Source organism: Symphalangus syndactylus, chromosome 3 (genome assembly GCF_028878055.3).
Source record: "Symphalangus syndactylus isolate Jambi chromosome 3, NHGRI_mSymSyn1-v2.1_pri, whole genome shotgun sequence".
In the NCBI taxonomy this organism is placed as follows: Eukaryota; Metazoa; Chordata; class Mammalia; order Primates; family Hylobatidae; genus Symphalangus; species Symphalangus syndactylus.
In genome coordinates, this window is record NC_072425.2 from 60,927,103 (window position 1) to 60,953,170 (window position 26,068).

At 41.5% G+C, this 26,068-nt stretch overlaps 1 protein-coding gene across 3 annotated transcripts in view; it reads left to right on the forward strand.

Annotated features, from left to right (window-relative positions):
* FRMD3 (FERM domain containing 3) overlaps nucleotides 1–26,068 on the forward strand; it is a 300,351-nt gene that overhangs the window by 131,119 nt on the left and 143,164 nt on the right. For all 3 annotated transcript variants that reach the window (XR_008656633.2, XM_055272137.2, XM_055272136.2), the window contains exon 2: nucleotides 24,991–25,095. Coding sequence is in view for 2 of the 3 variants with exons in the window: in XM_055272137.2 (XP_055128112.1) it covers nucleotides 24,991–25,095 (105 nt within the window). In the remaining variant the exon portion in view is untranslated. The remainder of the gene's footprint in view (nucleotides 1–24,990; nucleotides 25,096–26,068) is intronic.

Here is a 26,068-nt window from a genome sequence, read left to right on the forward strand (position 1 = left end):
TTTATTCGAACACAAGTGTTAACTCTAAGCTTTCTGGAAGCTGAAGCAAAAAGGGAATTTCAACACTTTGTATGGTCTCCTGGCTGGTTCCTGCTAGGACTACAATTCTATCATTTCTTGGAATAATTATTTGTATTCTTATAACATTGGGTAATATAATGGACAATGCCTGGCTACATTCTGGCAAGAGATGTAGAAATCTCTAATAGTTTTCTTTTTGTTGCTTGTTGCTAAGAGTTAAGAAATTATTTGTCATCTAGTTGAGTCTGTCACCTAGTTGAGATTAGTGAAGGCAGTTTTGTAAAAAGCCACAATATTAAGATTTATGCCCATGGATTTCTGATGATCTAAATTAATATAATGGAAGAACATAAGAAAGCTACAGAATGGTCAGGCAGCATGGTTCTGTTAAATACCATGAATCTCAGGTGGGCTTTTGGCGAGGCCAGATTACAGTAATTTTCACAGTTGGATTCTCTGATGGGTGAGTGCCCAAAGTGCTGAAAAGCGATGATCATTTACTAAAAGTAGGATCCATATGCTGTGTCTAGCCACCAGCCATACAGGTGAAAGAACTGACATATTGTTGTGACATTCAGGGGCCCGGGTGCATCCTTGTATTTCTGCCCATCTATGGCTGGCACATGACTCCCTCGTGTATGGATGCTGGGGGACAGTGAGAAGGGCCAACATGCCCCACTGACAGGACCTTCCATTCTGCTCAGGCACTTGGAAAAATAGATGGCTGATGGTTCTTTAGATTCTACACCATAAAGTTTGAGAGCAAATGATTTGGGGAGCCTACCTGATTTTGAGAGAGTGGTTACCACTTGGCCATCTCAAAAGATGAATTTAAACTTTGATGTACTTACAGGATCAGTTAACTTCAAAATATAGTTCAACATAGCAGAATGAATTGACTTGCTGGATAGAGTTACCTGTAGCCCACTAAATAGTGAAGAATGTCTTCCAAATGCAATTATTTTATTAGAACCATATTTTTTTCTTTTTCTTTTCTTTCTTTTCTGTTTTCTTTCTTTCTTTCTTTCTTTCTTTCTTTCTTTCTTTCTTTCTTTCTTTCTTTCTCTCTTTCTTTCTTTCTTTCTTTCTTCTTTCTTCTTTCTTTTTTTTGACAGAGTCTCGCTCTGTTGCCCAGGCTAAATGCAGTGGCGTGATCTCGGCTCACTGCAACCTCCACCTCCCGGGTTCGAGCGATTCTCCTGTCTCAGCCTCCTGAGTAGCTGGGATTACAGGCGTGTGCCATCATGCCTGGCTAATTTTTGTATTTTTGGTAGAGACGAGGTTTCACCATGTTGGCCAGACTGGTCTCAAACTCCTGACCTCAGATTATCCACCCACCTCTGCCTCCCAAAGTGCTGGGATTACAGGCGTGAGCCACCGTGCCCAGCCAGGACCATATTTTGATGCAGAATTTTTAAAGCATCCTTTAGTCAACAATTTCAGCTGCTCACAAAGGCTACTCCTCTGGTTGCTTGTGGCAAAAGCCGTATCACTGGCATAAGGAAAGTTTTGCCTTTCTGTTTGTCTTAATAGTATTATAGTGAAATAGTATCCAGTTTATCCAAAAGTTATATTAATTAAATGTTTTAAAAAGACTTTGATGCATTACTAGTGGAAGTGTAAATTCGTACAGCCACTATAAAAAATTATCTGGCAATATCTTCTATAAAGAATCTCATACTATATATCTTAAAAATTCCACTTCTAGGCATATACCTAGTAGAAATACTTACATATGTTCACCAAAGATATGTACAAATATGTTCTTAGCAGCTTTATTTGCAGTTACTAAAAACTGGAAACCACCCCACAGTAGAATGGACAAATGGATTGTATATTTATACAATGGTAATACTACACAGCAATAATGTGACTAAATGACTGTTCACACAACAACACGTATGAATAGCAGAAATTATTTTAAACTAAAGAAGCAGGACACAAAGAGAACAACACTGTTGTTGATATTTAAGTGAAAGATTCAATTCAGTTGAATATCAGAAACAGGCAAAACTGATGACAAAAATCAGAGTATGGGTACCTTCTGGGGAGGTAATAACTGAAAGGGATGGATGGTTTGTCTACTTTGCTGTCTGAATAATATAATTCCTTAAAAACAAGATGGGCAGCTAGAACATTTCTGCCTTATGTGTTGAGAATTATCTGATAAAAGTCTAATTCTATGCAGACTGATCCCAGAAATGGTGCAAATTTTGAAGAATCATGAATAACCAGAAATAAACTGTGAATGGATAGTTTGGCTCACTGGGACTTTCTGTGTATAAACTCAAAATTTAACACAGTTGAATGAATGAGGTGAAAAATTGCATACTTCGAAAATTTTTAGTCCTTTTTGATGAGATGAAATAATATATAATAGTGAACAGTAGTGAAATAATTCTGTCTATCACTGGTTACTTCTCATCGAAGTTATTAAATGAAGAGACTCGGGTTTGTAGCCCCCACCCCACTACCACTGACAAGCAAGGAGGAATCCCCACTCCACTCACCTAGACAATTAGACACTGTAGTTTTACAAAGGGGTATCCAGAAGAGTCATGGTCTATGCTTTTGAGGACCTCCTCCCTTCTTTCTTCCCCCAAGGGATGGGTAGATAATACTTCAAACCATTGTTAGGGTGAGCCAAGAGTTGGGACAGACCTTCTTTAGAGTGAATCAGTTGGTGTGGATTGAGCTAAAACAATAGAATCTCCCCTCCTTTTCTCTCTAGCTATTGTCTTTCCACATCAGTAAGGATTGACTTACACATTAAGATATTTCAGAAGTCAGTTCAAGATGAGGATGAATACATTTTCATAGGGAAAATAGGCTAGCACCAAGAAGGTGAACTTCTAATATATTAACTGAAATTATATAGTTAGCCCCAACTTATCTACTCCCAAATGACTTTATGAAATGCCTGGGACAGGAAATGGCCTGCAGCCTTAGGCACAGAAGGAAATGGTCTGTTTAATACGCCAGGTCTCTAAGGGGCAGGTGATGTTCCAGCTCTAGAGAAAGGTGAGAGGTGAGGATCTTCGCTCTTGCCCCAAACATTCTGCGGCACTCTGGGAAAGAACTCTGTCATTCAGAGTCATGTCCCAAAACACCCTGAGGGGCAGCAAAATGTACCATTTGCCTCTGAGGTACAGGGATGAGTGATTTCAGTTACTAAGCAACTCACCCTTCTGAGCTGGCCTGGCCTCATTCTGGTCTGTAGTTGAGGTGAGCGGGGACGAGTCAGAGCAAATATGTTGCTTTTAGAAAGAGAATTTAGGAAGTCAAAAACAACAGATGCTGGTGAGGCTGCAGAGAAAAGGGAACACTTATACACTGTTTCATGAGAATGTAAATTAGTTCAGCTGTGGTAGAAAGCAGTTTGGAGATTTCTTAAAGAACTTAAAACAGAACTACCATTCAACCCAGCAATCCCATTACTGGGTATGTATCCTAAAGAAAATAAATCATTCTACCAAAAAGACCCATAGACTTGTATGTTCATCACAGCACTATTCTCACAATAGCAAAGACATGGAATCAACCCAGGTGACCATCAGTGGTGGAGTGGGTAAAGAAAATGTGGTACATATACACAGTGGAATACTACTCAGCCATAAAAAATGAAATCATGTTCCTTGCAGCAACATGGGTGCAACTGGAGGCCATTATCTTAATAGAATTAATGCAGGAACAGAAAACCAAATTCTGCATGTTTGCATGTATAAGTGGCAGCTAAACATTGAGTACTTATGGACAGAATGATGGCAACAATGAAACTGGGGACTACTGTGGGTGAGGGAGGGAGAAGGGCAAGGGTTGAAAAACTACTTATTGGATACTATACTCAGTACCTGGGTGATGGGATCAGTCATACCCCAAACCTCAGCATCATGCAATATTCCCGGGTAACAAACCCAGAATCTAAAATAAATGTGGAAATCATTTTTAAAAGTAAATTAATCAATTTAAAAAAGAGAGAATTTAGGGTTTCCTGGTTCTTCTATGTGTGAAAGGAAGGATATTGCTAAAAAGCAGTAAGACACAGGGATGATTTTGCCCCTTGTCTGATGAAAGCAAGATTAGGAGTCATCTGACCTGGAGGAAAGGCTGCTGGTAGAAATGGCACTGAGGCCTGGGCATGCATGTATCTGTCCATCAGTTTCACACTTGATCCAGGGAATGCTCAGGAAAACTGTGACAGACTGGTTGGTTGGGAAATGGAAGACCTTATTGAAAAAGAAGTGTTCTCAGAGTATGCACACCAATGTTTGAGGACCAGTGACTTGGTGGAAAAGAGCAGAAGCTTTAAAGAGGCACAGAAGAGAGTTCATGTCCTGGGTCCAGCTCTTATTTGTTGCTTGAGCATACATTTTCCCATCTGCAAAGTGGGAATAATAATCTTACTATCTACCAGAGAGACTGTATTAACAAGCTAATATATGTAAATGGCTCAGCACAGTGTCTGGCACATAATATGTGCTAAAAATGTTTGCTCTTATTAAGAAATTTGTGTGGTTGTAATCACACACAAGCATGTGCTGTGGCCAATTTCCTCTGAAGAGTCTCACATTCTCTTTCAAAAGTTTTTGTCCATCCTCTGAACCAACATGGGGAAAAGCTAGTCAAGGTTTCCCTGTGCTGATGGAGTGGTTTTTTGTTTGTTTGTTTTTGATGGAAGGCAGAAGTTGGGTTACAAGGCAGAGAGCCTCATCTGGAGAGCAATTAGGAGCTTAATAAATAAAAGACCAGTTTGATAAATGCTAGAAGGGAACTTGAAAGTTAAGGACAGGAAGAGTGGGCAGCTGATCCCATTTTTGAACAGTAACATGCAATATTGAGAGCGGGCATTCAGTTCAATGCGCCTGGCTTCCTTCTTGTCCTGAGTTTGATACTGTGTGCTTTTAACATCTTCACGAGCCTTCTGCTTCACATCCCACCTCAAAAGGGGCTGCTTTCTGGGAACCTGGTGGAGAAAAAGTTGACCTCCATGCCTGGGGATGGACAACCTTTGCTTTCCCGAGTATGCTGCTGACCTGCACGGAACTAATTCTTTGGGGGCAATAGAGAGGTGTATGTAATTTATTGCAGCATTCTTTGAGCTGCCTGGGTAGACTTTCAGGACAATGGATTGCACACTATGTTGGCTCTGGCAGGGTTGCTGCTCTCTTCCTTCTCGCCTCTTTCTCAGGAGGGAATGGGAAATCCATTTCCAAATTGAGCTGTGTGTGGTCTCCCCACCATCTTCCCTGCACCTGAATGGTTAATCTTCCAGTTCATGTGCTTCTGCATGGATTGTGTCCGAGGGTGCCTGTGGTAGCAGCATAACTCTGCTCTGGTAATTAGTGATGAAAGGAGAGGATGCAGAAGGCTCAACCTGAGAGGCAGAATGACTTCACTGAAGAGTCAAGTCAGAAGAAATAAAATTTAGGGGTTGACACCAAGGTCAGTTCCCAAACCCAGGCTGGAAGAGATACAGTAATCTATTTTCCATAAATCAACCTAGTTTTCTTATCAAGCCCCTTTCCCTCTGTGGTAGCTGGAAACACTTTCATGTGTCTTTTCCAAACTTTCCCCCAGGTGGGGGTTGTGCCGAGTTTCTGAAGTCTCATTGGGTGCCAAGAAATGGGAGGGAGGCATGTTCATTATTGGCTAGATGTCCACATCAGCCTGTCCCTTGGGCCCAGTGGGGATTCTCAGGACATGACAACCTGGTGAGGGCAGAAAGCCCCATGTTTGTGATATTTTTTTTTTTCCTAGATAGACCATATTTTTCCTCCCAAATATCCTTGTGCCAACACAGAGCACATCCAGGGAGCAAGCTTGGTTCATGCAGCTTGTTCCTTTCTTCGTTTTAATCTGAAGAAGAATCTTTTATTCCCCTGTGGCACATTAAATAAAGATAGCCATACATTCTTTGCTTTCATCTCATTGAGAGGACATGTTTAATTCCCTTTCCCTTGAATCCAGGTTGGCCATAGTGACTCACTTGTAATCAGTAGAATGCAGTGGAAGTGACAATGTGTGAAAAGCAACCTCTGCCTGGACCCTTTGGGAATGCTCATCTTGCAGGAGGCTGGCTGCTGATGGAGAATTCTGGCTTCCTGGAGACTGCCATGGTGTAAGGAAGCCTAAGCTAGCTACACACATGGAGAGCTGCATGGAGAGAAAGAGAAAGGGGAGGGAGAGAGAAAGATGAGAGAGAGAGAGAGAGAGGCTCAACAACCCCCCTCCTCTGCTGGCCAGCCCAGTCTAGGCACTAGACATGTGAGTGAAGAAATCTTCAGTTGCTTCCGTATCAGACTGCAATAATATAGAGGAACCCAGACAAGATCCATCCAGTTGAGCTCAGTCAATACAAATAACTGTGAGAGAATACTTATTGGTTTTTGCTCCTATGTTTTAGAGTGGCTTGTTACACAGGAACAGATAACTAGAACACTTCTCATATTCTATTCTCAGTGGATTTAGACATTTGAAAACAAAATCCAAGAAGTCTCACCAGCTACTAATTTTCACTCTGCTACATATAGCCTCCAAGGAGGGTAGGAATTGTGGAGCAGAATGCCTTTTTTTTTTTTTTTTTTTTTTTGAGACGGAGTCTCGCTCTGTCACCCAGGCTGGAGTGCAGTGGCGCAATCTCGGCTCACTGCAAGCTCCGCCTCCCGGGTTCACGCCATTCTCCTGCCTCAGCCTCTCCGAGTAGCTGGGACTACAGGCGCCCGCCACCACGCCCGGCTAATTTTTTTGTATTTTTAGTAGAGACGGGGTTTCACCGTGGTCTCGATCTCCTGACCTCGTGATCCACCCGCCTCAGCCTCCCAAAGTGCTGGGATTACAGGCGTGAGCCACCGCGCCCGGCTGCCGAATGCCTTTTTAAAGTGGGAGTGGAGGCTGGGGGAAATAGATTAAAAATTCCCTAAATTATATCTACACAATTTTCTCCCATAATTTAGACTTCTAGTAGTATGCAATTCCACCATTATATCCTGGTTGGGGTTGGCCATTTTTAGAATTTTTGGATTTGGGAAGTGGATAGGTAAAAATGGTGCTTCGTTATGGTTTAATGAATATTTGTACCAAGTATTTACTGCGTGTACAAATTATCCTGTAAAGTACAATGAGAAACTTGATGCAAAATAAGTTCAGTTGAGAAAAGGAAGCTTAAGATAAGTGATAAAACTGGAATTACACCATCATGAGAAATGACCGTGACAGTATTTCATCCATTTTCAAATGAAGTCAGAGGACAGAGAGGTCAGCGAGGGTGTGGGGAGTCTGTGAGGCCTCTCATGCAGAAGCAGGATCTGCAGCGAACTCTGCCAGGATCAGGTGAACACATCAATGACAAAATTTTGATAGGTGGTGAGAAGGGCTTTATTCACACAGGGGAATGGCAAGAGTGAAACCAACCATGGTGGGGCATTTTGCGGAGTATTTGGAGGGATAAAATAAACTGGAGGAAAATTTGGAAAATAAATTAAACAGAAAGCAACAACAGGAACAACAACAAAATAAAACCCAGCAACTTGAAGAAGAGATACATACAGTTTACATTTCTGGATTTCTCTGCTCTCTTCTATGGGCTGTGTCCTCACCGATGCTGGCTAACATTTACTGACCACCAAATAAGGACCCGTTGACAACATGTTAATTGCCCAATGGCAAGGAACCAACTCTGTGAGATGACGCATATAACTTGGGGGAGCAGCACTCGTGGGTTGAAAGTTACGTTCTGATCTGGGAGGGTTATCCTCAGGACCTTGTCTTGACTCACAAGAGAAAAAGCCGTCCTTCCTTCCTTTCCTGAGCTCTTTAAAATTAACCAGTGAGTTACCTGTGGGAACTTTGCTCCATCCTAAGAGCCCTAGCTGGAATCTTTGGGCCGCTGTTTTTCTTTGTGTGCACAAAGCATATATGTATAAGTTCTGCAGTGGAGACCCGGAGTAAGGCTACCCAACTGGTCCTCCAGACACTGCAGATCGTTGTGAGGAATTCCTTGGCTCTAGTAGCCTTTGACTTTTCTCCTTCTCATCTTCTAACTTTTGGCCATGATGATAGGAAGGAAAGATTGGGAGGCCCTTCACAGAAAGAGATGGGAACTAGGAGGTGTGCGTGGATGGAGGGAGGGGGAAGCAGGGAAGATTGGTGTTAGTAACTGGAGGCAGAAGACTCAGAGGGCTACTTTCTGTGCTCTGTGAGATCCGAAGACTCCTGCAGCTCCTTAGCAATGCTGTTTATCTGCTTTCTGATTTCCAACCCCAGCTGCCTTACATTAGTGGCACAGCCAAATTCTCAGTGTGTATGCTAGGGGGCAGTAGGAAGGGAGAATGGAATGTGATAGAATTGCTGGAAAAAAAAAAAAAAGAAATTGCCTATGTGAAATGAAACAGAAGTTACTGTTTGCTTTAATCTGTGACCGAGTAAAATTGGCAGAATTTTCGTCAGGACAGAAAGTAAGAACCAATTATGCAGCTCAGCCCTACCCAACAAACCGTCAAACTAAAAACCTCTGCCAGCTCTGGTCCCACCCTCACTGCAGGCATGGGCTTGGAGGGAGATGATGGACACTTTCTTTTTTTTTGACTGAGTTTTGCTCTTGTTGCCCAGGCTGGAGTGCAATGGCACAATCTTGGCTCACCGCAACCTCTGCCTCCCGGGTTCAAGCAATTCTCCTGCCTCAGCCTCCCGAGCAGCTGAGATTACAGGCATGCGCCACCATGCCTGGCTAATTTTTTTTTTTTTTTTTTTGCATTTTTAGTAGAGATGGGGTTTCTCCACGTTTGTCAGGCTGGTCTCGAACTCCCAACCTCAGGTGATCCACCCGCCTCGGCCTCCCAAAGTGCTGGGATTACAGGTGTGAGTCACTGTGCCCAGCCCTATGGATACTTTCAGTCCTTCTCTCCGTATCCCAGAACCGCTCCTTCCTCATCCCATGATGCAATTTTTAGAGGACCCAGTGATTGGGTTCAGATGTAAGTGGATCACTGTAAGCCCTGGGACAAAGCCAGGGTGGAGCTCTGCTAACATGGCATTGTGGAAACCCAGAACTGCTGCAGCTTGGGTCTAAGGTGGAGTTCAACTATCCACTGCAGCCCACTGTTGCACACCTGGGCACTGGGAGGCCCAGAGAGGTTAATAAATTGCCAAGGGCTATTAGTTGGCAGAGGCAGGGGCCTCTACCATGCACTTTGCTTAAAACTACTGGGGTAATGTTTTAAAGGAGCCTCTACAAGGGGTCTCAGAAATGGAACTTTAAGATCAGAGATGGTCTGTCTTCACTCAGCCCATCGTCTCTTCCTTCTCTGCTCTCCAAAATGAAAAGGAAGCAGTACTTCTGGGTAACATGAGAACTGGAATTCTGGTTTGTGAGTCTTAAGGATACCTCTAGTCCATCAGCCCTTGGGAATATAGGCTGTGTGTCCCTTCAGAGAGTAAGCCAGTGTCCTGTGCCATGAAAAAGAAACACATTACCTTTACACTGATAAGCAACCCAATGCTTGTTGTTTGTAGGAAAGCTAGAAAATGCAAATAAAAAGGCACAAAGCAAAAACTAAAAATAACCTAACTCTTAACTCTCACAAATATCCCCATCAACATTTAGCTTTTTAGCCTTCAAATCTTTACTTTTTGTCTACATGTATATGTATGTATGTGTGTGTACATATAAATATACACACAAACATAAAACGTCTGAGTTTTACAAAAATGGTTTATTCTATTTTTTTCATTTTATATTTGTCTTGAATGTATGTAACTTTTTACGAGTGCATCCCTGAGAGGGGCTGTCATTTCACACCCATTTTTAGCATGCATTTCTGCACATTCTTGTGGGTTTATGCAGTTCCATCAGGCTCTGCCATGATGCATTTCTAAACAATGGGTGAAAATGTTCTTTAGAAATAAAGAGCTGGTAGATTGGATGTGATGTTTTCCTTCCTTCAGGAAGCTGCTGTCTGCCTCAAAGAGTAAAAAAAAGGCAGAGGAGGCTTAAAGAAGAAAGCTGGCTTGTAATAGCTGATAATGGCGATTAAAATTCACATCAATCTTCCTCTACATTTTTAGTTTCATAAAAATGAAACACCCTCAGCTTGAGTTGCTGTGTAGTCAGAAGAGATGTAAATATAACCAAGATGTTTTTCCTCCTTAGTGACTAATCGCTTGAAGAAAGGGGTAAGTGTGATAGCCGGGGAGCCCAGCCTACATCTTCCAGTCTTTAAATATTTGTGACAAATCGTTCTTGTGTGCGTGCCTGCTTGTGTGTGTGTGTGTATGTGTGTGTGTGTATGCAGGAATTCCCGCTGCACACAGAGCAGTTGTTTTAGGAATTCCAGAAGCTGTGTAGGTCACAGGCCTGCTAATTGCCTGACTACTGGGAACCTTCGGGTATGACACTATTGAAATGAGACATTAGGCCTTCACAGAGTGGAGCTGTGGGCCATGCTGGGCTGGAAATAAGGAGTAGGGTTTGAGAGGGGAAAAAAAGTAGCTTGGAGGAATTAGTAATAAAGGTGGGTGGAAGTCATTCATTTCTAGAAGGTCATTCGACCAAATAAGGCTGGTGCTAGGGTTGTTGGAAGGGTAAATGACATAATCTCTGTGCAGCACTTAGCGCAGGCCCTCATTTATAGTTAGTGCTCAGTAATTTGCAGCTGTTATTCCTATTATTGTTATGGCCTCTGTCATATTACTTATGTGAAGTACACTAGACTGTAATTTCCTGTGGTGTGGCTGTGTCGAGCCACATGTATACCAATGAAGTGGAAGACATTCTGGAGCTAACTCCGTCTTCTCGTGGGGTCTCCTCTCTTCCTGCTCAGCCCGTTATACTCCCAGCCTCTCAACCTTCTCAGGATGCTACCTAGGCAAGCTACACCAAGTGTAACTGAGATATGCTTTGAAGCACTGCAGAAGCCCCTTTAAAACATTATCCCAGCAGTTTCAAGCACACATGCATGTTCAAGCCACCTTCTGCCTGTCTCCCATTTCTCTTTTCTCCCGTTTCTCTCTCCTAGAGAGGAAAGATGATTTCTTATTGCAAAAAATGCCACCATTAGGGAAGTTAGGGATGTGGAGAGAAATGATAGTGCCTTGTGGGTTTGGCCTGGGGGAGGGAATTTGGAGTTTTTGACAATTGAGAGTCTTGCTGAGCGTGGTGGCTCATGCCTGTAATTCCAGCACTTTGGGAGGCTGAGGCAGGCGAATCACCTGAGGTCAGGAGTTCGAGACCAGCCTGACCAATATGATGAAACCCCGTCTCTACTAAAAATACAAAAATTATCCGAGCATGGTAGCGGGCGCCTGTAATCCCAGCTACGCAGGAGGCTAAGACAGGAGAATTGCTTGAACCTGGGAGGCGGAGGTTGCAGTGAGCCAAGATCATGCCATTGTACTCCAGCCTGGGCAACAGAGTGAAACTCCATCTCAAAAAAAGAAAGAAAGAAAGAAAGAAAGAAAGAAAGAAAGAAAGAAAGAAAGAAAGAAAGAAAGAAAGAAAGAAAGAAAGAAAATTGAGAGTCTCTGTAGAATCTCAAGGCTATGAGAAAATTTGAATTGGCTAAAGAGCTTTTGGGGAGTGTTACTATGGTTTAGACCGTAGGCTCTCTTTAATGTTCCTTGAAAACTAATAATGAAGATTTGAATTTCTTTTCAAGTATTTTTGCTACTGACCTCTCTTTAAAAATGTGTCTGAGCCCTGCTGAGGCTGATACATGTGGACTTCCATGGTTATTTTAAGGCTGCATGTATATAATCTCCTTCTCTTATCTTCATTTCTCTGCCCTTTTTTAGTTTTCCTTTCTTATTAGCCTTGCATGAGGACATTTTCCCCCTACCTCAGCAAAGCCTAGCTAACTGTGTAAATGGTAATACATTTCTAAATTTCTCCATAAACTATTCATCCACTCTTGGTCAGGCTGCTTGGCCCCATCATCCTAGTGGAGCCAAAAGCTGTATTGTCAGATGATTCTCAGAAACTGGAGAATCCCTCAGCCCAAGGCTCTTGACAGACAGAGTGTGCAGAAGTTCTATGCTTAACTGGAGCCACAGGTTGGTTAGTTTGTTTTCCTTAACTGTTGAGCTCAGGGTAGCCATCTTTTTTTTTTTTTTTTTTTTTTTTTTTTTTTTTTTTTTTTTGAGACAGAGTCTGGCTCTGTCGCCCAGGCTGGAGTGCAGTGGCGCAATCTCGGCTCACTGCAAGCTCCGCCTCCCGGGTTCACGCCATTCTCCTGCCTCAGCCTCCGAGTAGCTGGGACTACAGGCGCCCACCACCGCGCCCGGCTAATTTTTTTTTTTGTATTTTTTAGTAGAGACGGGGTTTCACCGTGGTCTCGATCTCCTGACCTCGTGATCCGCCCGCCTCGGCCTCCCAAAGTGCTGGGATTACAAGCGTGAGCCACCGCGCCCGGCCAGGGTAGCCATCTTGTATGCAATTTCAGGAGGAATTCTGTCTTCCTTATTAGGCTCCTGGGGCATTAAGAATTCCACAAGCAGAAACCATCTCTTTGCTCTCTGGGTGTGAATGTCAGCTCCTAATTGACTGTTGTTATATTTTTCTTGGAGCTGTATACTCACAAATCATTTAAAAAATATGAGCCAAAAGCAATTCCAATTAGACCATGAACTCTAAACTCATGGAATGCCTTAAAATGCACATAATAGTTTAGGATTTATTATAGAAATGCCTGAGGCATATTTGTATTGATTGTAAAATGGGTGACAATATTATTTTAGGTGCATATTTAAAAAACAATCTTGTGGAGGGCCAATCCAGCATGCTATGCTAATTAAACCCAGTGTTGGACTAAGCCCTAGTGTGATCGGTATTAGGATTATTTGTAAGCATTCTTTATTTCATCCTTCTAGGCACATGGTGAAATTTTACTTTCTTACCTCTCTGAAGTTAGGCAAGATATGTATCTTATTTTGGCCAATAAACTGAAGTGATGCATGTCACTTCCAGGCAGAATGTTTAGAAGCCAGTGTGGGACTCACCACTCCTTTCCTGCTGCTGTGTTGACTGTTGAAACAGCTGTCAAGAGGAATCCTTAATCCCTTCACATCTCAAAGAGATGAGGAGCAGAATTCTCCCCTGCCAATATTCATTGGCTATGCATACTAAGTGAGAAATAAACCTCTGTGGTGTTAACTCACTGACCTTTTGTAATTCTTTGTTACTGCAGCTTAATCTAGCCTATCCTGACTGATATATCCTGGCTCCAGCTCTTGATTTGAAATCTCAATTCCAGCACTAATTTGTATTATTTCATCTAAAATTCTCTGTGTCTCAGTTTCCTCATTTCTGAAATGAAGAGTTTGGATAAGATTATAGTACCTTCCAACTCCAACATTCTGTGATTCTACTTTTAAAAATCTGAACATTATACTGCTTGCTAACGGTTAATAATTCTAGTCTTTTCTTTCTGGACTCTGAGAGACCTGAGTTCAAACCTGGCATTTTGCCATTTGCTTGCCATGTGACCTTGGGCAAGTTATTCAACCACCCTAAGTTTTATCTTCCTCTTCTTGAAAATGGGAATGCAATTAGCTCCTGGGGCTTATGTGGATGAAATCCAATGAATAGTTGAGGTAATCTAAATATAGTACATAGAACCAGGCACTAAGGAAGTTCTAAGTGAATGCTTGTTAATTAGGAATCTGAGAAGAAGAGGAGGTGATGCTAGCATCTCCTGATGTGGCTCGGGGAGATGGTGAATCCCAGAGAGTTTGGCCTTCCTGTTTCACAAGGCTTGTTAGAGAAGCAAATATTCCAGATCATAGACTAGACTAAGAAAAAGAAGCAGATATTAAATGAAGATGTACTTAAGTTCAGGAAGCATTGATTAACAAAGATAGCTCATTTCTGAAAGCACTTTGCTTAAAATCTTGTCTCAGCTACTGTGATCAGGATAACTTAAAAATATATATTTTACCCTTTGGGGACTTTTTGTCAGAAATCAGTTGACTATATTTGTGTGAGTCTATTTCTGGGTTCTCTATTGTGTTTCATTGTTCTATTTGCTTATTATTTTGCTGATATCACATTGCCTTCATCACTGTAACTTTATAGTAAGTCTTGAAGCTGGGTAGCATCAGTCCTCTGACATTGTTTGTCATCAATACTGTGTTGGCCACTCTAAATCTTTTGCCTTTTCACAAAACATCAGAATCTGACTGTCAATATCCCACTGGGATTTTGATGGAGCTTGCATTGAATCTACAGAATAAGTTGAAAAGAACTGACATCTTGACAATATTGAGTTTTTCTATTCTGTTCATGGGTACTAGAATATCCATTTATTTAGATCTTTTATTTCTTTCATCCAAATTTTTGTAGTTTTCCTGATATAGATTTTGTACATATTTTGTTAGAGTTATCCCTAAGTATTTTATTTTTTTGGGGTGCTAATGTAAATGGTCTTTTGTTTTTAATTTCAACTTTCAATTGTTCATTGCTGGTCTATAGGAAAACAATTTATTTTTGTATGTTAGCTTTATGTCCTGCAACATTGCACTTATTAGTTTATTAATTCCAGGAGTGGGTTTTTTTGGTAGATTCTTTGATATTTTTTACATAGACAATGAGAACATCTGATGTCATCTGCAGACAAAGAAATTTTTATTTCTTTCTTCCCAATCTGCATACCTTTTTCTTTTCTGTCTTCTCCTCTCCTGTCTTTTCTTTTCTCTTCTTGTTTCTTTCTTGTCTTGTGTTATTGCATTAGCTGGGACTTCCAGTATGGTGTTGAAAAGAAGTGGTAAGAGAGGACATCTTTGCCTCGTTCCCTGTTTAAGGGAAACACATCTAGTTTCTCACTATTAAGTATGATGTTAGCTGTATAGTTTTAATAGACATTCTTTATCAAGTTGAGGAAGTTATTTATTTCTTTTTAACAATTTTAAAATGTGGTAGACATTCTTTATCAAGTCGAGGAAGTTATTTATTTCTTTTTAACAATTTTAAAATGTGGTTATAATAACCAAATATAGCAGTCCCAGGTTTAAATATTTACTCTGCCAGTTTCTAGCTCTGTTGACTTTGGGTAAGTTAATTAGCTTCTTTGAGCCTTAGTCCTAGCATGAAGAAAAAAAACTCACTTTGTTAAAATCATAGAAAAGATTCAACTTGTAAAACTTCTAGATTATTCTGATGTGAGTGCTTTGAAGAGCTGGACCTGGCATGAAAATCTGAAAGAGGAAGAAGAAGAAGAAAAAGATGGAGAAGAAAGAACCTTTTGAGCACTAGGCTGTGGCAAAAACTGCTAAGAAGAGCTGACAAATCAAATATAATTCCCTAAGCATTGGGATGGACCTGTGTGCCAGTCAGAACAGAAATGACCGAATGACTAGGAACAGATACACAAGGCATCTTTTAGAATGAAAGCCACAGAATGCAGTAGAGGTAATGGAGGCAGAAAACACCCAGAAGAAAAACAAAAAGAGGCAAAGGTTACTAACTCCAAGCTACCTTGACTGATTATTCAACTATGACACTCCTTCAGAAGACACTGTTTAGGATTCAGATGATAAACTGACCAATCTATTCTGGCTGCTTCATCTTCTCCTGGATGCACTATTTCTTTGTCTTTCTTCCTTAGGACCCTTTTGACTTCTCTAGCTTTAATACTATTAAGCCTCTTGCTGTGATGTTGACTGTATGTCTGTCTTCTCATAGTGTGTAGGGGCTACCATGGGCATTAGATAAGCAGTTGGGTTTTCATTCTCTACCATTGGGCCTGGCTGGGTAAGGTGGCTGTTTGTGTCTTGCCTTTATTTTTGTATCCAGTGCTCACTTTCAGGCAACTATTGATTTTTTTTTCCCTCATGGGTAGCTGGCCCTGGTATTGTTTTTGTTGTTATTTTCTGTTTTTTAGGTCACTACTATAGTCATAATCCTCCACCAACTTATGGATACTTACTGGGCACAAAAAGGCCTTTAACAAAATTTGCCTGTATTTGCAATTATCTTAGCTGTAGCTACTAATTATTACTCTAAAACAGATATGTATTCAGAATTACATATTTCTTTCTTTTTTAAAAAATTTTATTATTATTATACTTTAAGTTTTAGGGTACATGTGCACAACGTGCAGGTTCGTTACACATGTATACATGTGCCATATTGGTGTGCTGCACCCATTAACTCGTCATTTAACATTAGGTATATTTCATTTTTCCCAAATCTTGGGTTTATCTTCCATACATTTGAAAATATTTGGATAACACAAATCAAAGAAACTTTTAATTTCTGTGTGAGAACCACAGATTCAACCATGAGAAGTTCCTCTATTCTTGTTTTTCTTTACATTTATCTCCTATTTAAATAGCTTTAATATTACTCTCATATTCTTGGGATGATGTAATTTTCTGAATATATGTCACGGCTTAATATCTAGTTACTGTTTGCAATAGGAAGAATACCAGTTACTGTTAGCAACAGTACCAGTTACTGTTAACAAAGCAATATATTACTTGCTGTTTAATAAAGGTTTTCTTATTAAAGAGATGCAGTTTTTGTTAAAGCTGTGGTCCCTAACATAACAAAATATGTGAATTTACACAAATAGGCTTGAGTTTTTTTTATAGCAGAATATTAACAGCATTTTTATGTTGTTCAGTCAAGCTACAATCTTTCTTATATTAATAAATGCTTGTCCTTGACAATAAAAGCAGAACTATTTAGTTCACCAGTTTCTCATTACTATTCTTTATTCGTCTGCCTATGAAGGTAAATGAATCAAGGCCCTTAATTCACCAGAGAAATGTATCCATCTGTCCCGAGAAGACATAATCCTAGCAGCAAACTGAGCATTTAGTTGTTGTTAAGGGCCTTGTAATTGGTTAGAAGCTCTTCATGGAGTTTCTGGGCATTCAGATGATTGGATTCTTCCTTCCAGGTAGAGGAATCACCAGAGACAATTCTGTTCTTTCCCAGATGTACATTTATGAAGGCTGTCCCTTCTCAAAAGCAACTTCTGCAGGCATAAGGTGCCAAGCAACAGAGCCCTTTGAACAAGAACCTCACAACCCTCATAATTAGGAAATGAGGCCTCACAGCTCCCACTTCTGTTTATCATAGAGGGGTCCTGGAGGAACAGTGCCAATCCCAGAGCAAACTGTTCCCACCATCCTGGGGCTGTGCTTCCAACTCCTCTGGCCCTTGCCTGCTTCCCTCATTCCAGCGAGCCTCTCCCATGTCTCTGTTCTGTATTAGGTCTTTCTTCCTCCATTGAGTCCTAGGACCCCAGTTGGGCAACTTTAGAGGGCAGCCCAAAGCTATGTCCACTGAGGATGTTTCCTGGCTCTGAGGATGTACTCCCAAGGAAAGCTCTTTCAAGGATCGCTTTCTGAGACCTCTGTTATTGCCTCAGATTAGGGATTGTAAACTCAAATACCTCCAGTGATCAGGGAATTGAGGGAAATGGAAGAAGCAGAAGACAACAGGGAAGGCGGAAATGTGGTGGACTGCAGAGTTCATTTTTCAGGGAAAGGAGAAGCCAACCAGACCTTTACGGTCCAGCTTCCAAACCCTCCAGCTTTTCAAGGGCAGCTAGCATCCAGATTTTATGTGCAGTCTCCCCATTCAAAAACACCAAAACACTATGCTGACTGATAGAACACAGCAGTCAATGGACTCTGCTCCTGGGCTCATCAGTCAGCCATGATCAGCTCAGTTAACACTATGCTGACTGAATAGAACACAGCAGAACAAAGAGCAGAGTCAATGGACTCTGCTCCGGGGCTCATCAGTCAGCCATCTCTGCAACTGTGTTTCACACCAGCATTATTGTTCTCTCTTAGCTCTTCTTGGCCTGAGGCATTGATTTACCTTCTCTCCGGAGCGAAAATGTTGGGTGCAACAAACAGAAAAGCCAATCTGTACTTGCTGAAATAACAAGGAATTTCATGGGCATCTCCAGGGAAATTCACATTAACAGATTGACGGTCTGCAGACATAGGCTCCATTTCTCTGTGAATATTTCGGCTTCATCCTCAATCCCACTGCACCTCTGTGTATGGTCCAGAGGGAAGGGCAAGTCTCTTCTCGAAGCTCTTTCAGAAGAGTAAGTAAGAATTATCCCAGAAGCCCTCGTAAAGTATTCCTCATGTCTCATTGGCCTAAGCTGGGTCATGTGTCCTTTCCTGAACCAATCAGACAAGAGAGGTGGGGTTACCCTCATACCAACCAAGCTAGAGCCCTCAGACGCGATTGGGTCATAGTTCCTTGAGGCTTATGCCTGTACCATGTGTGTGCGTGCATGCGTGTACACGCATATGCATACCTGAGGAAAATCTGTGTTCCTTTAAGAAAGATAAAGGGATGTATGGTTGCTAAGCAGTTAACAAATGAAGTCTATTATAATGTGCTTTGTATTTTATAAAACTGCCTTTTCCCAGCCTGCTGTTGTTGTGGGTAACCCAGTGCTCCTTCCTGCCAGTGTCCAAATTCTAGTAATTGGAGAACTTGACATTGCTTCCAAATCCTCATATTGTTGTTTTCCTCTATCTCCACATAGAGAATGAGGGCACATAGGCCAACTGAGTTCCTAGAACAGATTCAGCATAGGTGTCAGACTTCGGTTTGACAGCCCTGTAAACAAACACAGAATTTCTGAGTTCATTTTCCGTCATCTGTAACATGAGGAGAATATTAACTACCCCAATGGGTTGTCAAGAGATCAAATGCAAAATATGTAGCAAAGTTCTTGATAATACAGTAAGTGTTAAATGAATAGTAGTTCTTATTACTGTGTTCATACCTTCATCCCTGAAGGTAGCTATTCAAACTCTAAACTAGTTTAGCAATATATTCAGTATTTTGGGGTTGGTGCTGTTTTTTCCACTTAACCAGTGTCTAAAAGGCTGAACAAAACCTTGCTTGGAGTTTTAGGAATTGGGGACTGAAATCTGCCAAGCTTTTTTTTTTTTATTATTGAAGAAAAGCTATTGCTAACTTGGGCAATTGATTTCTTTGCTCTTTTTCTTTAAGCACAAATTTATTGTTGTTTTAATTTTGCTGCTGAACTTGGGAGTTGAAGTAAATGCATCATTAGCAGTTAGCTGCAGAGAATCAAGGAAAGTTATCCTTAGCAAACTAAAGCAGGAACAGAAAACCAAATACCACCTGTTCTCACTTATAAGTGGGAGCTAAATGATAAGAACACATGGACACAAAGAGGGGAACAACAGACATGGAAACTTGTTGGGGGTGGAGAGTGGGAGGAGGGAGAGGATCAGAAAAAATTACTAATAGGTACTAGGCTTAATACCTGGGTGATGAGATAATCTGTACAACAACCCCCCATGACACAAGTTTACCTGTATAATGAATCTGCACATGTACCCATGAACATAAAATAAACTCAAATAAATAAAAATAAGAATTGAGTTCTTTGTCTTTTTGTTCCCCCCTTTTTTTTTTAATCTACAGAAGACAGTTCTGGGAGGCAAAGACTATTCCACTTAACTTCCTTATCTCTAAAAGGATATGTAAAATTGAGACAAAGATTTAAGATTAAGATTATTCTTAATATTAATAATGACATCTAACATTGGTATAATACTTTGCAGTTTACAAAATTCATTCACATTTTACAAAAGGCAGGGTTTTAAGATCTGCGAGATGATAAATTTCTAGGTTTCACTCATTATTTATAATCCCTATTTCAATGACTGGTGCATAATAGGTGTTTAACAGATACCTGAATAAGCCTTAAAATATCTAATTGGGGATACATCTGGAATTTACCATCATTATTCTCCCATTGTAGAAGGATAAACAGTCTCAGAGGAATTTGGTGACTTTCTTAAGGCCACTTAGCTGATGAGTGGTGAAAACAAGATTAGAACACTGTGGCGTCTTCTGTTTTCCTAGTACATACTTTGGGGTGGGGAGGGGAGGTAGACTTTTCTGACAAGTAGGCTAGTTTGTGACTGTAAAAATTAGGTTCCATAGGATGTAAAGGGGTAAATCCAACCCATTCTGTGAGAGAATGATAAGCTCTCCTGACATCTGTGTTTGGTGGGACTTACTACTGACTCTGGTCCACTCAGCAGCCTTTGAAGAGAAGGTACTATGGGCATCAGAAGAAACAAAATCATCATATTACAAACAACAACAGTATCTAGCTGTCATTTATTGAGCAGCTACTATGTGTCCCACAAGATATTTACAAACATTGTCTTTAATACTCAGGTTGCCCATTAAAGACTGCATTATTTAGAGTTTACAGACCAGGAGATAGAGATTCAGAGTAACTAAATACTTTTTTTCACTCTCTCAAAAGGGTTAGCCCACTCTTGCCCAGCCATCCCTAATCAGACATGTGATTATTTTACACAAATTCTTTTGAAATGGATCCAGTTTGCCACATCAGTGAGTCTTTAGCCCAGTGAGAGAATTTGAGATGCCCAGAATTATGCCAAGTATCCTGCCATACCCAGGAGACTAGCACTTCCCACCCTGAGGGAAGATGAGATTATTGCAGGGGGTTCAGCGATCCAACACACACTAAAAATTGTCTGAAAAATGGGCAGAGAAGGTGAGAGAGAGGACACAATCCCCTTTACACTTTGGGGCTTGTGGACTAAAGAAATCCCAAACAGAACCCCCAAGCCTGGTGGCACAGTTTAGATCAGAGAGTCTCAAACTCTCTGTGGGGAGACACAAGTACTATATTTTTATTCCTTCAGTCTGCTTTGGACCAATATTTGTAAAAAAAAAAAAAAAAAAAAAGAAAAAACAACAACAACAACCACACACACACAATAGAATTAAATTGATCTTAATTTCTGCACTTGTTTTTTGGAGTAGGGGATGCCAATCCCTGGGCCTCAGAACTGAGCTGCATAGCAGTAGGTGAGCTGCGGGCAAGCAAGAAGTTTCATCTGTATTTACAGCTGCTCCCTATCACTCGCAGTACTACCTGAGCTCCACCTCCTGTCAGATCAGCGGTGGCATTAGATTCTCATGGGAGTGCAAACCTATTGTGAGCTGTGCAGGTGAGGGATCTAGGTTGCACACTCCTTATGAGAATCTAATGCCTGATGATCTGTCACTGTCTCCCATCACCCCCAGTTAGTTGCAGGAAAACAAGCTCAGGGCTCCCACTGAGTCTACATTATGGTGAATTGTATAATTATTTCCTTATATATTAGAATATAATAATAATAGAAATAAAGTGCACAATAAATGTTAGGTGCCTGAATCATCCTGAAACCATCCCACCACCCTGTCTTTGGAAAAATTGTCTTCCATGAAACTGGTCCCTGGTTCTAAAAAGGATGGTGACTGCTGTCTTGGAGGACCAGTCACGCACTGTTCATATTCTGGCATAGTCCATGGGTCACATCTTGGCTAGCAGTGGCTTATAGATTTTAACACATTAAAAATATTGCAATTGTCTTCACATTATTTTAGTACAGTATTTATAAAAAGAATCAATTCACAGTGTACTATAGATAATAAGGACCAGTATTGAGACACAAGTTCTGTAGTTGAACAAATTCTTTCAACCCTGTCAGTGCATTTCTGAGACCATACAACCTCATTTAGAGATAGCATCAAAAGTCTATACTTAGGCACATAAGGATTTTAAGCACAGATTATCAAATCCTACTGATTCTTGTATTAGACCCTGCTCACGCATTTATGTCTTACTACTTTTCACATGTATTAAATGCTGTTGTGATTAATAAAACATAATTTAGGTAACAGCTCTGAAGAATTTAAATTAGCTGCTTGATTTTTTTTCTCTACTCAATCAGTACTGCACATAGAGCTGCTATCCTGTGGGAGAATCAACAAAAGTCTGACATTAAAAAGAAATCCTTTTACTTGAGATCTTTGATAACCACTTCTGCACACAGACCTTGAGAGAGATGCATGAAAGTTGGCCAATTCTACTACATTTGCGGAATTGCTAATACCAGGACACTATTTTCTCACCCGGGGCTCTCTGTTAGTGTTGTGCGGGCTTGTGGAAAGTGCTTCCTTCTGTTCCCAGATCTCATGTTTTCCATGAGAAGAAAGGAAAGCCTTCTTATTCATCTGGTAACATCCAGCATGCCAGGCACTGGTTTAGGCCGCAGGGAAGGAAACTCTATCTTCAGGAGGCTCAGGAGGAAGCATGTGGAAGGTTCGGGTCATAACCACTGTTTACTCTCCAGTCTCTCTTCTGAAGTGAGGTATATGGGCAGTAGCTGGACTTCTGCCCCTCGTGCACCTGACTCCTGAACCAGCTCTTCCAACCTTTGGTACTGGGCCTATGCAGGCTTTTGTTTAGTGCAAGAACTGAGCTTAGGGCACAAAAATGACAACAGTAGGAACTTAAATGGCCTACAGACTTTGTCTGGATTTCCAGGCGGAGAATGTGGGACTATAAGCTGACTTCCTTGGCACCAAGCAGTGAGACATGGAGGGTCTCAGGGTGGTGAGGCTGGCTGGGCAACGTGCAGAGGCTGGGGCAGAACTGCAAAGGGCTATTGGTGTCTCCTGACAATGGCAGAGGCAGCTTGTGTACCCAAGGCAGGAAAGGACTGATTTTTCTGAGTTAAGGAAGAGACAATTCTCAAGGGAAAAGGGGCTTTTTTTTTTTTTTCTTTGTGGTGGTCTCTGGAGAAAGGTAAAATTTTGTGCTTTTCCCATGTTTTGGAAATCCTCCTGGACCAATGCTTCTCAAACTTCAATGTGCATGCGAATAAACTGGGGATCTTGCAAAAATGCAGGCCAGGTGCAGCAGGGCTGGAGCAGTGCCTGAGATTCTGTCTCCAACAGGCTCCCTCCTGGGTGAGACTGAGGCTGCTGCTCTGTGATAGTGTTGATCTGTAGGCTATACCTTCAGTAGCAAAGATCTAGAACCCACCTGGTGGTCTGGAACCATGGGAATTGGCCTGACCTGGTTTTTGGAAGGCATTGACCCCTGTTTCAGCCACGTTTGCCTACTCTAATCACTGCGTTGTCTGCAGCAGCATTTTCTTCTCTCAAGGGTCTTCAGTAGTCAATGGAGATCTTGCTGGAGGGTGTATATTGGTTGCTGTGTTTAATCATTTAAAAAAATCTTTGTTGTGTTGTTGAGTACATCTTCTTTAGGGCAAAATGACAGCAGTATCTGTCATGAACAATCAAGGCCTGCTCAATCCCATATTATTACAATGCAATGCCTTGACCCACGTATCTGGAATATGGTAGGGAATACTTCCCTATGGTAAATCCTAGTGAAGAGGGCTTTGCCATTCAATCATAAAGCGATGAGCTCCTATGTTATATTTGGTGAGGGGATAATGCTGCAACCTTTTAAAGATGAGTGGATTACAGAGTATATGTGTAAAAGGAGCTAAAGCCAATGATTATTTTCTGGGCATTGAATTCAGCTGTTAGGTACAGCTTTGTCATTTGAGCCTCCTGGATTAAAAAACAATTACAGACATTTAAAAACAAATTCCATTTTTATGTTTTATCTCTTTTGAGCTATATCAGATGGTTTCTCAGGAAGGAAGTTAAAGACTTGAAGCTTATTCAAAATCAAACTCAAAAGTGATTTCAGGAAAATGGAGGTTTCTTATCACACTGTGTGCTTACAAGCCCCAGTCCTTCACTCAGTGCAGCACATCCCAGGCTTTTTGGAAGGCTTTGACCCGTTTCAACCACTCTTGCATTGTCTAATCACTGCATTGTCTGCAGCAGCATTTTCTTCCCTCAAGGGTCTTGAGTAGTCAGTGGAGATCTTGCTGGAGGGTGTGGCTTTCCCATCCAACTTCCTGAGTTAATGGTAGTGGTCTTTAATGAAAAGATCATTATGTAGCATAGACCAAACTGATCTTTCAAAATTATTTTTAGTGGATTGAAAAAGTGGCTCACTTAGTGCCTCTAATTTCTTCATATATTTTAATAGGTCACATCTCTAAAACATTTCATGGGTCTGTCAGCGACTTTGATTGAAGCAGAAATTAATCTTATCAGATATCCTGATGAGGGCTTGGAAGGGTCTTTGCTATGAAGAGGTTTTTGTTGCAGTGGTATTTATGTTAATCAGATTTGGCTGTTACATCTTTCACTCGTAGAATTTTAGAAGGAAAAATAACCTAACCAACTTAGAAATCATCTAGTCCAACCATCTTATTTTACCGAAGTAGAAACAGCCAGGGGTTTACCCAAGGTCACACAGACCTGTCTTTGGGTCTTAGTCCTGGGCTCCCCTGAATCTTCCACACTGCCTTTCTGTGTTGGTTTATGGAAGGGACACAGTGGCTCTGACGACCAAGGAAGCAGGTTCCCCACTATTCCCGCTGAGAGCCAGGGAATTTAGTTACCACTCACAGCATTGCCACTCTCACCAGACCCTGCCTCCTGGCAGAGCTGCAGTGGACTCGTGATTGCTCCAGGGAGTCAAAGTGGCTCAGAAGGAGCCCACATACTGCAGCCACTTGGCCTGGCTCAAATCCTGTCCTGCTCCATTCAAGTTGTGTGACTTTGGGCAAGTCACTGAACCTCTTTGTGGCTCAGTTTCCTCCGATATAAAATGAAAACCTTCCTGGTAGGATCGTTGTGAGAACCGAATGAATGAATATGTACCGAGGAATTAGAAAAAGCAGTTAGGTCGTTGTATGTGTTACATGAGAGTTTCCAAATTGTGGACCTCCACAAGTTACTGTGTTGTGAAATTAGTACTCTGAGTCATAAATAGCATTAGACAAATGAAACGGCATATGGATTATTTTGACTCCTCTTTTTGGGGTCCTTTTGGTTCCGTGTATGTGTGTGCATGTGTTTGCGTGTGTGTAATGGCTCATAATGTAAAATGTATTTATCATTGAGGATTTGTGGTTACAAGAGTTTGGAAGCCCCTTCTTCAGGGACTGGAGTGAGCACATTTATTTTTCGGAGCATAGACCCATGGTGGTGAACAAGGCTCCCTGAGGACATGAATGCATGAGGTGAGCTCTGGCTGAGACTTAAATGTGCTTCCTTTGCAGAGGGAAACCAAAGGGCAGTTTCTCATTGACCACATCTGCAACTACTACAGCCTGCTGGAGAAGGACTACTTTGGCATTCGCTATGTGGACCCAGAGAAGCAAAGGGTAAGAGCTGATTTCTGTCTGGAGCCATTTTCGGGGAGTGACCCAGACTGTGGTGCACTGTGGGGGTTCCTCTCAAAGCCCTAGTGATGCCCTTGTTCTCACAGATTATTGGGCACATGAAACCCTGTGTGAGCAGAAGAGGCTGGCATTGTCCTCACTGGACTGGGTGGAGCAAGAGAAGGGAAAAGTTACCCTAGGCCTTTCCAGAAGGCTGCTCCCATCTGCTTAGAGGAGAGAATGTCCCTGTGCCCTTTGAACCCAGAGTTTCCCAAAGTCCCTCAAACAATGGCTACATAAAATTTCACTATGGAGAATATCACCCCCGCCCAACCCCACTCACTGTAAAAAGCTATTGAGGCTGGGCTCTGTGGCTCACATCTGTAATCCCAGCACTTTGGGAGGCCTAGATGAATGGACCACTTGAACCCAGGGGTTCAAGACCAGCCCTGGCAACATGGCAAAACTCCACCTCTACAAAAAATACAAAAATTAGCTGGGCATGGTGGCACGTGCCTATCGTCACAGCTACTCGGGAGGCTGAGGTGGGGCAGAATAGCTTAAGCCTGGGAGGTCAAGGCTGCAGTGATCTGTGATGGGGCCACTACACTCCAGCCTGGGTTACAGAGCAAGATCCTGTCTCAAAAAAAAAAAAAAAAAAAAAAAAAAGCTGTTGGTAGGAAGAGTAATTGAGAAATGACTGCTTAATGGGTATAGGGTTTTCTTTTCGAGGGATGAACATGTTTGAAACTTCATATTGATGGTGGTTGCCACCAAAATGTACATTTTAAAGTGGTTAATTTTGTTATGTGAATTTCACCTCAGTTTTTTTGAACAAAGTTTTGACAGATGAAGGGTTTAAGTCACTTCAGAAGCAGCTCCTTGGGCACAACTAAACTTGAAAGCCCCTGTTTTATTCTTGCTCCTGGAGACACCTACCCTTTTTGGTATCTGTTGGTGGGGAAGAGTGAGCAGG